This window comes from Eublepharis macularius, chromosome 12 (assembly GCF_028583425.1).
Source record: "Eublepharis macularius isolate TG4126 chromosome 12, MPM_Emac_v1.0, whole genome shotgun sequence".
Taxonomy (NCBI): domain Eukaryota; kingdom Metazoa; phylum Chordata; class Lepidosauria; order Squamata; family Eublepharidae; genus Eublepharis; species Eublepharis macularius.
The window spans coordinates 48425195-48439662 of record NC_072801.1 but is presented as its reverse complement, the minus strand read 5'-3'; the positions used below and the strand labels follow the sequence as shown (position 1 = coordinate 48439662).

The 14468-nt window shown below is 45.4% G+C and overlaps 1 protein-coding gene across 1 annotated transcript in view; it reads right to left on the bottom strand.

The window, feature by feature from the left end:
- LOC129340154 (RNA binding protein fox-1 homolog 1-like) overlaps nt 1-13781 on the bottom strand; it is a 37370-nt gene extending 23589 nt beyond the window's left edge. The window contains exons 1-2 of the mRNA XM_054994759.1: nt 13633-13781; nt 3821-4036 (exon numbers count right to left, since the gene is read on the bottom strand). Coding sequence (XP_054850734.1) covers nt 3821-4036; nt 13633-13719 — 303 coding nt within the window. The 5' untranslated portion in view covers nt 13720-13781. The remainder of the gene's footprint in view (nt 1-3820; nt 4037-13632) is intronic.
- Between the last annotated feature and the right edge of the window lie 687 nt (nt 13782-14468).

The following is a 14468-nucleotide window of genomic DNA, read 5'->3' as shown; positions in this document are numbered from 1 at the left end:
TAACATTGCTCATCCTACACAGGCAATGCTTTCTCAAAATGCCCAAACACAGGGACTTCACCCTCAACACCCTCTCGAGCCATTGTTTATATCAAATTCACACTGTTTAATGATCACTGCATAGACAAGGAATCTTCAGAACTGTATTAGGTCCTGAGAACTTTTAACAGTCCTTCCCTGTTCAATGTTTACAATTCCGTATTTTATTTTGTGCATTTCAGGATTTGGCTGTATATGCAAAAGCCATGAAAGCTTATTCATGCTATTCAGGCTCTCTCACTGAAACTCAAGGCGGATTACACAATTATGAATTTAGGGGACTACATGAGATAACTTTGATACTAATGTAAAAGAAAAATTCAAGAGCCTTTCCTATCAGATGCAGGATGTGGGCATCTACTTAGAACAGAGTGAGTATCCCAGAACTTCACACAGCACCATAAAGGATTGTGTTTAAACCAGAAGCTGCCAAGAATGAACCAAGCATGTGCCCTAGATTAGAATCCTTCTATAAACATTGTAGAGTATTAAAGGATGCAATACATAATTCCTGGAGAGAACCAGTTATGTGAGAATGAGAAATGGGATTTGTTAGCTGCTTCTGGCACTGGGAGCATTTCTGGAACTGACCCAGCATGGCGGAGCTGACCTCTTAAAGATGAAGGCACAATCCACTATTCTATCTCCCTTCTCTTGCTCATTCCAATAATAAACTCAATGGTGCTGTGCTTATCAGCAGAGAAGCGGGCCACTATAATACAACAAGGATATCTGCATACTCTAGAGATTCTCCAGGTATGCAGGAAAGTATTTCTTTATAAATTAAGAAGAAAACTCCCCCCACCACCACCCAAACGAGCCTAATGAAGATTATGTTCATTGCCCTCCAGGTACTGTGGAATGTCGAAGGCTGGGGCAGGGGAGAGACAAGGGGACAGACTTGCTCAAACTCCAAACAATTCATAGTGTTCTGGAGGTGGGGAGGACAGGCCTGGGAGGTGTACCATGAGGCACGCATCCTCCAACCCAATAATACTATGACTTATTGAACAGATGATGCGCTCTGGACACACGGAGCATGCTATATAAATTCTCAGGAAAAGCTTCTATCTGAGGTTAAGGCTTTCTGGCTTGCTTCATTAGGCCAGCTGGCGGTCCCAATGACAACAAAGTCTTTCCTATGACAAAGTCTTACTTATGCCGCTCACTTCTGCCCCAGTGCTGGGAACTCACTTCATGCAAGACAAATATGACCTTTTCCTCCCCATCTAATGAGTGTTCAAAGGTAAGCAACTCCTCCCAGGCACTGCCCAATCTGCACTATCCCTGCCCCAGGAGTGTACCATGGCTTCCTACATCGTCCGTATTCTACTCATTCACTGCTGCTGGCAGAAAGGACATAGGCATCAAAGATGCATGACAGCTGGCCCTGGAAGCTACGATTGTCAATAGGCCTGGAGGAAAAAAGAGTCCTGTCTCTTTAAGAGAGGCTTACTGGGATGTTATTTACCAGGTGATGTTATTTATCTTCATGTCATGATAAGTTTCAGATGCCTATTTGTATATATTAAGCCTCTATTAAAGGGACAGGACATTTTTCCCCAGGCTTGTTCGCAACCCTATTGCTGGCAGCCATCACAAGCACAGAACAGGTGAACGTTGCCAGGGTTGAAGCCCAAGACCCAGTTAGAGATGGGGAGGGGCGAGTTTCCAGACTTTCATGCCTCTAAACACAACTATACTGATTATGAGTGTGTCAAGCATCTAAGGAGAAATTTGTGGCCAATTTTGAAGGGCAACCCATCCAAGGAACTCCGTTGTTGTTTTTTTTAAAGAAACAAGAAGCTATTAAAGGAATTTAGAAATAACTTAAATTTTTGTGTCAGTCTGATAGTTTCTTTTTCGCTACAGCTGACAGCAAAACAAGAACATCTTCATTGGAATGTGTAATCAGACTATGTAATATTTTTGCATATCCCTTCAGCACAGAACACTGGCCTCCCAACTCACTGCCTCCCCAGAAGAATCCAAGTCAGCGACCAGAAGAGCCAGATGCTTGGCTCCTAGAATCAGTTGTGAGGGTCAGTGTCGTATAGTGGTTAGTGCCCAGACGAGCATCCGGGAGATCTACGTTTGAATCCCCACTCTGCCCTGGAAGCCTGCTGGGTGACCTTGGGCTCACATAGCCTTCAGGGATGTTGCGAGGATAAAAAGGAGGTGGTGGGCTCTCCCTCCTTGGAGGAATTTAAGAGGAGTATAGATGGCCATGTGACAGCAATGATGATTCTATGACTTAACATGAACGTACGCAGATCAGGAGACGGAGGGCATAGAGATGAGCCACTGCTAGGCTCTTGTGGCCCTGTCTTACATGTCCAGGGTAATGCTGATCATTACTTTGGGATCAGGACGGAATTTTCCTCCAGGTCAGATTGGCTGGGTATCCTGGAGCGTTTTTGCCTTCCTCTGAGCATAGAGCAGGGGTCATTGGGGAGGTGGTGGTGGGGAGATAGGTGTGAATTTCCTGCATTGTGGCTGGGATTGGACTAGATGACACTTGAGGTTCCTTCCAGATCTATGTTTCTAAGGATATAAGCTGCTCTGGCTCTAAACAGGGGGGAAAAGCAGGGCATAAAATAATTTACTTCCAACCCTCTTTAGGAGGCATTTGTATGAGAATTACCTACAGTCTAGGTTTGTCATTTCCATGACAAATGAAGCATTCAGAAGTAGATTTTCCTGTCCAGAGTAAGGAACAGTGCACTGGTACCCCGCTCCCTCTGCAGTCAACATGGGGCTGGAGGAACCCTGATGCTGGGAGCCATAAAATGTCTTCCATGTGCATGTACACATGTTAATGGCTTATGAGGAATGGAACCCATTGAAGACTCCAGGGCTCTTATGAGCACCTTACAATCCTCACATTTGCCAAGAACACCAGAGACATCAAAGGGGAAGAAAGAACCACAGTCCTCCAATTGGTTTGCTAGCCGAGGAGGGGAGGGAGAAGGGAGGAAATATGTGTGTGCCATTATTAAATCTCCTGTCCCAGCAAAGCCATTCCTTTCCTCCTAAGCCCACAGATAGAAAGGGAGAGAGGAGAGAAAACATTGTAGAGAAAACATTCTGCCCATGCTCAAAGGCACTTCCACTTATGCTCCAGATTCAGCCATGGTCCTGGTAATATATGCCAGGGTTCACTGCCTTTGAGCCCTAACACAAGTGAAACTTTGAGCAAGGCACCATTTTCCTTGTAGTTTGGGATGGTGTGGGGGGGGGGGGGGTGAAGATGGGACACAAGGAATTCCAGTATGCAGGCAGGCCCTTTGCTTCCTGAGAAACAGAGACCTACAGGACAAACTGGCTTAAATGAAAGAGGGATATAAGCAGTTGATGGCCAATGTACCAGAAGCCCTAAAGGAAAACAGCCCAGATGGTTTGTGGCATAGGCATAAGTGGAAAGTTTTGGTGGCTCTGGGCTAAGGGACCCAAAAGCTCAGCAACAAGGTGGGAGTCTGAATTTTCAAAACTGATTGCAGTTAATCAGCCAGGCCACTAATTCATCTTTGTAAAATTGTAGGAAGTGCAAATTCCCGTTCTACTTAACTTTTTGTGCAACAGGAATCATGCTACCCAATGCTCTTTGGGATGCAGGTATAGACAGGGGAATTAAACATCAGTCCCCTTTTCTCTTTCTAAGGCTTGGCGTTTCTGACGCTAGACGGAGGTCCAGATCCTGAGAGTCTCTAAGCTCCCCAGGGAACATCCTCTACCTGTGAGGTCCCCAATATTTGCCAAAGAGAGGCAACCCATCACTTACCGCAGGGGGTGGGGGTAATGGTTCTGGAGCAGTCGTTCCTTGCTCAGGAAAGATGCGTAGGCCATGATCTGGTGCTGTTGGAGACGGGTACTCTGAAGGGGTGCTGTGGAGGTGGTACTGTGGAGGCAGCCGAGCCTGGGGAGGGGGTGGAGGGTACTGGGCCGGGAACGTCTGTGTCATGGCATCAGCAGGCGGTACTGTGGCATCTGGGCTACCCTGTGCAAATGGGAAGGATTGGGGGGGGGGGAGAAAAGGAAGAGGAAGACAGTGAAACCAGGCCCTGCAACAAGTGGCTAAAAAGGTGAAAAATGCATTTTCAAGCAAGTCAGGCCACATCTCACTAAACCAGCTCCTTTCCCAGATACCCTCCTCTTTCTAATGCACTCTTTTCAGAGAGCTGTGCAGGCTGCAAGAATCCCTCAACCCTGGGAGAACCACTAACAGCATTATGCAGCATTTTCTCCAAATGTCTGCTTCTCAGACATTATTTCAGGGACCCTAACAACACTCCTTCAAGGTAAGTCAATATCCTGACCTCCATGTTACAGACCTGAGAGGCAGCAGTTCTTTTGAGGGCACCCCCTGAGTACTAAACAGGGCATTTCCTTACCTTAAGAGCCAGAAACAAGAGATTTAGCTCCCCCCACATTCTTGCTTTCAGAAAAGTCTTCCTTCTAAACAGCAGGTGCAGGTCTCCCCTCCTCTATCCACATAACAACCCTGTGAGATAGGCTAGGTAAAAAACAAAAAGCGACTAAGCCAAGATCCTGCAACCAGCTAAGGCAGAATTTGAACCTCCCTCTTCCTGGCCTCAGATCCGCACTCCATATCACGTTGGCTCTTAAGAGTCCTACATCCTGTCGTTATATCTAACAAGCCTGTCTTTTTACAAAAAACAAAGCGAGGCTTCCCATTGTCTTTAGGGTTCTCCCTCCTTCCTGCTAAGGGACCCCAGGATTCCCGTCTTGCAGCCCCCGACCCCAAATGCCCAACCACCCATAACCATCACCCACCTACACCAACAGGCCCCATCCCCTGGCAGCCTTGGGGTCCGCAGACAAAAATGCACCCTTCTCTCCCCGCGGCCCTACACTATAAAGCCATCGCTTGTCTTGCGCCTCCACCAATCAGAAACCCCCAGAACAGCCACGGGCGCTCCGATTGGCTCCCTACTCCTCGACTCCCCCCCACCCCGATCTTTGTAGCTTCACGCCTCTCCCTTTTGTCTTTCAGCTGTTGGGGGTTTTGCAACAGCGAAGGAGGGGAAACAGCTGCGGCTTCCTCTGGAATTTGCAACTGCCCAGGAAGGCTCAGCCCTGTGGCCCACGCACCTGTCCCACCTGTCCCGAGGACAGGGAAAGGGATTAGGGGAGCCAAAGGGCCCTTCGGCCTGGAAGGAACCGCGTTCAGCCTCAAACTGTGCAATCGCAGGAAGATATACGTAGCTGGGAATGGGAGGAGAAGCGGTTGCCAACCTCCGGGTGGACATGGATTGGAAACCTCCCAGAATTATAGCTGATCTCCAGGCCACGGAGATCAATCCTCCTGAAGAAAATGGCTGTTTTGGAAAGTGGACTCTATGGCATTATACCCCACAGAGGTCCCTCGTCTCCCCAAAGTCCACTCACTACCACCCCCCTCAAAAAATCTCCAGGAATATCCCACCCTGGAGCTGGCAACCTGGAGAGGGGTGCTTTAAGAACGATCAAGGACTCCTCCAAAGTACTTCCCAAGATAGCTGCTGGTTAGATTGAAGCTTGCTGGGTGCAGCCTTGCCTACCTCACAGAGTTGTTGTGATGACGTATTTGTTATGTGTTGTTTGTAATTATATATACCCTGTATATATTGGAAGCCAAAGTGGCTTACAAAACATTCCTCTCCATTTTTTCACAACAATAACCCTGGGAGGTAGGTTATGGTAAGGGATGTGATGGGCCCAAAGGCACAGAGAAAACCTCCATAGCAGAGGGGGAATTTGAACCCAGGTCTCCCAGATCCTGATCCGATACTCTGTCCCTTATGCCAAACGAGAAATTGGAGGAGAACTATATGGGCCACTCTCAGCTCCTTGGAGAAAAGGCAGAACAAAAATATACCAGCTAGTTGATTAATTGGGGGGCGGAGTTGAGAAGTAAAGGTGTTTACATTCATTTTCATGAACTGTTTAGATTCTGGTTTTAACAATGAACAAATACCTACTAACGTTTCGCATTTGTAGACATGCAAACATATATATTGTCCTTACAAGAAGCCTGTAAGCACAGGTGGAATTTTGAATCACAAACAAGGGAAGCCACCACAGATGATATCATGTGCGACCTTGGTTTAGTGGTTGGACATCTTCTTTGCATGCAGAAGGTCCCAGGTTTGATCCTTAGCATCTCTAGCTAAACAGATCACATAGGTGGTAGTGTGAACTTGACACTTGGGAGAGCGTGGTCAGCTAGCATAACCAATGCTGACCTTGATAGAATTCCTCTCCTGTTGTACACACACCATTAAATAGACTACTGAGCATCGGCTCTGCACATATTTCTACTCTGTTTAATGATGTTTGTGTATATAAAATTGCATAAAATATGTTGATTAAAATATAAACCTGAATATAATTTTAACACTATTTCTATTGCTTTCTTTTAATTTAAAAAAGTGAAAAAAGAGTAACTGCCTGTAATTCCACCCTGCCTGTAAATTGGGCAAGTATTATTACCTCCATATTCCAGATAGAGACATTATGGCTTGCCGAAGGCCATAGGGCAGAATTAAACCAGGGGCTTCTTCATTTACAGCCAAGATGCTTAACCTACTAAGCTACAGCTGCTCTCAAATGGACAAAAGGTGGAGCTTAAACAATGAAATACAGCTTTTCCTCTTGCGAGCGGGTGGTATTGTACGTTACCTCATACTGCCTTCTCATAAAGGCATCTATAGGGAAGTGGTGATGATATGCCAGTGTATATTGATCAGTCATTAGTTTGATGATGGAGCCAGCATAGTATAGTGGTTCGAACTAGGATCTGAGAAACCCATATCTGAATCCCTAAGTTCTGCCATGGAAGCTCATTTGGTGGCTTGGACCATTCACTTGCTCATCTTGACCTACCTCATGGCATTGTTGTGAAGATAAAGTGAAGAAGAGAATGATATTGTAAACTGCTTTGGGTCTCCTTTGGTGAGAAAAGTGGAGTATAAATAAAATCCTAATCCTGAACTGGTCGGCAGCCATGATTTTGCTTACCGTGGCTCCTTCATTTGACCCATCCAACCCTGTCCATGGTTTCCTTTCCTATGCTCTCTTCCTGTTGTTGTGAATGGTTGCAGCTCTTGCCAAGCCTTGCATACAGTCTGTGACAGACTGTATATCTGGCATTTAATTACTTTTTAGTCCCCACTGTTTACTATTTTCTCTATCCTGTCAACTGAAGGCACATTCCGTGCATTCTGATGAAGTGGACTGTAGGCCGCAAAAGCAGCTGCCATACTAAGAGTACGATCTTAAACAGAGTTACACCAGTCTAAATCCATTTACTTCAGAAGGCTTAAACAGATGTAACTTTGTTTATGACTGCACTGTAAATCTGTTTCTTTAAGGTACCATGAGACTGAAAAAGGGTAGTAGTCACCACCACAAAATGGCTTCCAAAATAGGCAGGACGAAGTAGAAAATGTCTACCACAGGGACCAGTCACAAGAGTTTTGGAGGTTCCAAGCCAAGTGGCTTCCTATAATAGGGCAGTTGTTTCTGGGCAGTCCCTGCAGACCCAAATGTGATTCCACTTGGGATCTTTCAAAACATCTTCTGTTCCTACGAGCTGGGAAAAGTCTAGATTGGTCCTTTGCTTGGGGGAAAAAACAAATGGGCACCAGGAAGGAAGATGACCTGGTTTTAAAAAAATAGAAGTAGTGGATGGTACACTCTGCAGGGGAAAACCAAGGAAGCACAGAGTAGTACTGTAGCCAATGTTAGACTCTGGGCTTACTGATCTTAAAGAGAACCCACTTTGTGAGAACTACCACTCCCAGAATGCACTGGGGGGTGGAGAAGAAGTGGAAAAATAAAGATGGAGGTAAGCTGGGCAGAGCTTGTCCATTCCTAATTACAGCTTGCTTGGGGGGTGAGCCCTATTGAGCCAAGGTGACTAGGAACTGACCAAAGTCCATCCCTTATGGCACGAATGGAAACAATAGTCAGGAATTCCTCCTGTGGGTTCCAGACTGCACTGCAGAACATAGTCAACAAAGAACATAGCCAACGCATGCTCCCAGTTTACCAGGGACAGCTCCTGTCCTAGGGATGATTTAAAACTTCTTTCTTTTTAATGAAAGAATCCCTCTTTCCATTTCGCTTCTCTCTTGAGTGAATCAAATCTGTGATTCTTCTGGGACATTTGCTGCTTTCTCTTCTAAGGTCTTCCCCGCAGAATATATGCATTTTGCCATGTCTGAAGAAGGGAGCTCTGACTCTTGAAAGCTTACACTCTGAAAATCTTGTTGGCCTCTAAGGTGCTACTGAACTCAAATCCGGCTGTGTTTTGCAGTGGAATCCTAAGCAAAGTTACACCCTTCTAAGTTCACTGAAGTCAACAGCTGTCACTTAGGATTTCATTTTAAATTAGCATTATTTATATATGAAGTATGCATAAACTGCACAGATAAACCATGCAACATACATATGCTATTCAAACAAATGTACAATTGCAACAGCAAAGTGCAGAAAACCCAAACCCCGATGAAATCTAAATGAAATGGGGAACAACCCTATTTTTGCCTTTTATGGATGCCTTGTAAAAATGTCACCTGAGTGAGTCGTGTTGTCATTCCTCAGGGTTTAGATCCTTCCCCAGAACCTCTAGAAATTAAATCTCTGAGTGGGAGGTGGATCTATTCTGTCTCGAGCACCACATTCATGTAAATCCACATGCATGAAGACTAAGGCACTGAGTGCTCTTTTGCATACTGCAGCTGTCAAGACATATTTTGGATAACATCACAGAACAGTTATCTTTTTTTCTCTAAACACCATCCAAGCTTTTAAATCTGCGTAATGCTAGAACAGGGTAAATAAAGCAGACAGCAGTGGATCATAGCGGAGATGGCTCAGGTAATTATTTTCCTTGGAGAAATGTAAAAAAGCGCACATCCTACAAATCAGGATGCTGCTTACCATTGTTTTGAGCAAACTTCAGTCTAGATATTTTTATAATTTCAACTAAATATAGTGCTGAAAGTAGATGAAAAGCTCAGTGCAAAATTACCCTTAATTTTGGAACTTGCTGGTTTGATCATGACATAGCTGCCAAAAGGCTCTTTTGAAAACAGATTCATCCAGGATCGTGCTTAGTGCCACACCACTTGTTCCTATAAAGCTGTTTGCTCATTTAAGGAACAAAGGGAGTAAACAGATAGCTGAAATGTTCCAGGCTTGCAACCTGTTTCCAGAGCTTACTCGCTACTTCACTGTCCCATTGGTAGGAGCAACACACATATCTCAGGGTGGTTTACAAAGGAGTCCTTGGAGGCCATTTCTTATCAAGGTTGGCTCCACTTTCTGTTTTTATAAATAGTGCCACTTTACTGCAGTACTATCATGTCACTCACCGCTCAAGAGGGGCCTGGAGAAGGGGTGAGCAGACATAAATAGATTCGGCCCCAGGTCCCAAGGGGTCTCTCTCAGATCCAGGAACTGATAAGGTGCTTTGGGCAAAAAGCCAGATCAGTTCTACTCAAGGGATTTGATCCAGCTGACTTCTCTTAATCTTGGCCATTTCTGCTTGTTACTAGGCTTCAGTCTCACATGGCTTTTTTTGTAGGCAGGTCCCGTGATCCCCAACATAAGCTTTTTGGGTGATGAAAGAGTGAGGAAAAACTGCCTGGATCCAACACAAGCATTCCTTTTTCTTCCCCTCTCTAGACCCTTTCCCCTTACAGAATGAACCCAACAAATTGCAAGCCTTAGCAAAATCTATAATGCTTCAGCCTAACCTCACATCCTAAGTAGAAACCATAAAAGTGCTTCCAGTTTTCTTGTGCCTTCTAGTTTATTGAGAGTCAGAATAAAACTTTTTTTCTCTTTCCATTAGTCTGAGTGGCAGAAAGTTTATTGCCATTTCAGAGTTTAGTAGAGGACTAAAACTGAGCAGGATTGTGAATAGGCCAGGGGATTCTATACCGTGTCACATTTCCTTCCTTCCAAACCTGCTCATGCATGTCTATTGCAATCTGAACACAAGACAGATCACTAACAAGATGCATTCTGTGTATGTATCCACTGGCTGGCTTTGTGTTTGGTGGAAGGCCTCCAACAGTGTAATATGCTGCCACACCAGTGGTGCCCTGCCATGTTAGTGGTGCCCTGTATGTTCTATGTTCAAACAATGAGGGCATGCATGGAAGTACTCTTGGTAGCTTCCCCCTAGCACTCCGATTCCTTTCCTCCTGAAGCTCTGTGAAGTTCCTCCCCTCTCCAAACTTTGTCTTCCCTAGGTTATGCCCCTAAATCTCCACGAATTTCCTAACCCGTTGTTGGCAACTATATGCCATTATGACACTTCCAGCCCAAACGTTTGGGGCCTAGGCAAGCTACTCCTCCACACACAATTTTAAGAGCAAACATGACCAAGTGCAAACAAGACAGCCTGAGTGCTCACTGGATTCTTGTTTAAGAGGAAGGATAGAGTTCCAGAGGCACTGAAGGTTCAGCAATTCTACACATACTGAATACAAAAAGGATTTTAAACTTTGTTGTAATCCGCCCTGAGCCTGCTGATGTGGAGAGGGCAGAATATAAATTGAATATAAACAAACAAACAAACAAACAGTTAGCAAAAGTGGATGAATGGACTATGCTTCATCCAGATCAAACTTCCGAGAGGACCCCGGGGTGGGGGGAGGTCTCCTTACCAATTGTTCAGGGTCCAAGGGAAGTTCCCTTGTCAGGTGCTTTCAACTTTAGAGAGAGGATAACTTGCCACAGGGAAGGGAAGTGCTATTAATGATGCCCTATCAGTTCTCAGCTGGCACAAAACAATCATATACATTCAGATATTACATTTTTATCTTGCTGGAAAGGTATCATATGTCAGTCAAGAAGATGATTTGTCCATTCAAAGCAAGCGAGTATCAGCTAAAAAGCAATCCTTTTTAGCCAGCTGATAGCCCTAAAAAAGATTGCTCTTGAGGCTGCTTCCTGCACTAACACAATACGGGCTTGATCCAACCAGCTTTTCTGGTGGTGAAAAAGAGAGGAGGAGGAGATCCTTTGACTTCCCAAAAAAGGCTGTGTAGGGGATAACAAGGCGTGCAGGTACAAAATCCATGCGGGGTGGAGTCTGGGTTGCCAACTCTGGCTTGGATTCCTAACCTCTAGGTGGAGCCTGGAGACTCCCAACATTACAACTAATTTCCAGACTGCAGAGAACAATTCCCCTGGGGGAAATAGCAGATTCAGGGGGAAAGCTCTATGGTACACCACAGATTGTAGGTGAAATCCTTCTCAAAATTCCCCCCATCTACAGGCCAAATCTCCAGGAATTTCCCTACATGTTTCCTACTTCCTTTTAGGTGCCAGGCCAAACCATTTCTCTTTACCCAGGCTGTTAGGTAAGGGAATCTTTTTAGATATTTTATGGTCTGCTGCTTGGCGGAGGACTTATATCAACATCATTTTAGACTGCTGTTTCGTGTTCTTTTATGCCCCAGCTTGCTTTTATTGGCATTTTAAGTGATTTGGATTGTTTTATTGATACATTTGTATTGGTATGATTTGTTGTTATTGCTTGCTTGGCTTTGTTTTATTGTTGTGAGCTGCTTTGAGCAGGTCTGAAGAGGTGGCATACAACGTTTCTGATCTAAATCAATTGTGGTGCCTCAACATAACATTAGAGCGGTTTATTGTCAAAGGCTTTCACGGCCGGAGAACGATGGTTGTTGTGGGTTTTCCGGGCTGTATTGCCGTGGTCTTGGCATTGTAGTTCCTGACGTTTCGCCAGCAGCTGTGGCTGGCATCTTCAGAGGTGTAGCACCAAAAGACAGAGACTGAGAGATCTCTGTCTTTTGGTGCTACACCTCTGAAGATGCCCCCCACAGCTGCTGGCGAAACGTCAGGAACTACAATGCCAAGACCACGGCAATACAGCCCGGAAAACCCACAACAACCATTAGAGCGGTTAATGTTGGACTAAGGTCTGATAGGCCTAGGTACAAATCCTCACACTACCATAAAACTTGGATCAGTCTCAGGCTCTCTGCCTCACCTACATGGCAGGATGGTTGTGAGGATAAAACAGGAAAGAGAGAACAATGTCTCCCGCCCTGAGCTTTTTGGAAGAAAGGGTGTGATGGGTAGCTAAAATGTGATGGGTAGCTAAATGAGATGGATCAATTGTAAGGGGTAGATGAAGAATGTCTGTGGGCTGGGTATGGATAAACCATGATCTGGCCACTCCTAAACTAGGGGATTTACTAGAAGAGAAAGCCATTAAATCTGTACAAAAAGATTGAAGCACTCCTCTGAGCACACCTTTAAATCATTAATGTGCCATCCAACAATACATAGGTTGTGCATGAAAATTAAAACACAGTGAGAGGACAATGCGGGCAATTCGACAGGAGGTAACATTTGTTTTCAGCATGGAAGCAACTGCCCAAGCCAGATACTTTGGGTACGAATACAGTTGGGGTCACCCATGAAACAACTTACAATTTGTTATCACGGGGCCAGCATAGTAGAGATTAGGGTGTTGAACTAGGATCTGAAAGATCCAGATTCAAATCCCAGGCTTGCCGGTGGGTGACCTTAATGGGCCAGTCACTTTCACTCTCTGACCCTTAGAGGTGGTTCTGTGGATAAAATGGCAGAGTGGACCACAGACTCTACCTGAGTCATTTAGATAAATGGGGAAATAAAAATGTGATAATTCAAGAGCGATAGCATCATTGCAAGGGAAAACACATTCTTTTTAGACATAAAAATGTCTTTGGTTAATCCTGCAAATACCAGTTTGCTTGCCCAGTTAAACTTATTTCTAAAGGTATTTCACTCTTCATTCTGGGTAATTTACAATTCAATCCTAATCAGAGTTACACTCTTCTGAGTCCACTGAAGTCCCTGGGTTCTCTGTTTAGGAATATTAGTGCTACATTTTTAGCTTCTGAGCGCTCGTGTTTACCTGTACACAGGATCCTACAAACTGCTTATGGCTTCAGGAACGGCCTTTAAAACCTACGAAGTAACTTCTGAGGTGCCTTATGTTAAAGAAGTTGGAAGCCATTTGCAACCACTTAAAATATCATAGATGACATGGCGTCACTAAGAAACCTTGCACCGGAGCACAGTGAAGCCTTAAGATAAAGACAGCCTATGGAGACTGAGTAATTTGTACTCTCTTCAACCCCTTTTCCCTTTGGTGGGTTTCACAGAAGTCAGGAACTTCTCTTACGGCCTCACCATTTTAACCTTGAGAGTGGCGCATTGTTAAATCTACAGGGACATCATCTGTGACTGTCCCGTGACAGATTCCATCTGGCGCAACACCAAGGAGAATTTACAGAATCAGGTCAAAAAATGGATTGCTCTCTCAGTTCCCACAGGAGCTGTAAATACCTCTCCCCTTACAAGGAAGCGACTTTCTCTCTCAGAGAATGATTCTGTAAAAATAACTCAGGAATGAAGGGAATTAGCTGCGGGGGTGGCGTTATCAGCTGTCCCCTCAAGACCACCAGCAAGCCGCAGCTGGGCCTTGTCAGTGACATGGAGATTACACCCCATCACACACACACGCTCGCACACACACACACACACCAAACAACGTACCTGAACCAGCCCGGAGTAACATTGGGGTGCCGGTGGGTAGACGGGTAGGCTGTAGGGGTGCAGAACCACAGCTGGAGGGGACAGCATGGCACATAATAAAGACAGGGCCTGACCACCCAGTCCCAAAAGAAGTCACGCACACCTCTGTCCAAGCGACTTTCGCACCAGCTGAGGGAGCGTTGAGTGGCAGATGGGACGGTGCCATTGAAAGACGCCAACAGCTGCTGGGAACACAAGCTCCTGTCACAAGCTGCCTGGGCAAGAGCATCTGCATAGGGATGGAGACTCAGTGGGGACACATAATTTCATGAGGTACAAAGCAGCCTTTGAGGTAATCGCCAAGATAAATGGGATGATTTCCTTAGGTTTATGGCCACCCCAGCATCATTCTTTTTTTGTGCATCTCCTTTGTGCATATGCTCAAAAGGTACCCGTGTTTCACTTTCTCTCCTATATCCAGGGCCTTTTTTCAGGGGGAATGCGGGGGAACGGAGTTCCGGAACCTCTTGAAAATGGTCACATGGCTGGTGGCCCCGCCCCCTGATCTCCAGACAGAGGGGAGTTGAGATTGCCCTCCGCACCGCTGAATGGCGCGGAGGGCAATCTAAACTCCCCTCTGTCTCGAGATCAGGGGGGCGGGGCCACCAGCCATGTGACCATTTTCTCTGAGGGAACCCACTGAGTTCCACCACCTCTTTCCCCAGAAAAAAAGCCCTGCCTATATCTATATATTATTTTTAAAACTAAGGAGTGCAGTTTTTTTTGTTTTTTCTTACTCAGTCTTGCTCAATTCTCCTCCTACAACCCCCACCCCCACATGGCCTTTGTACATGTAG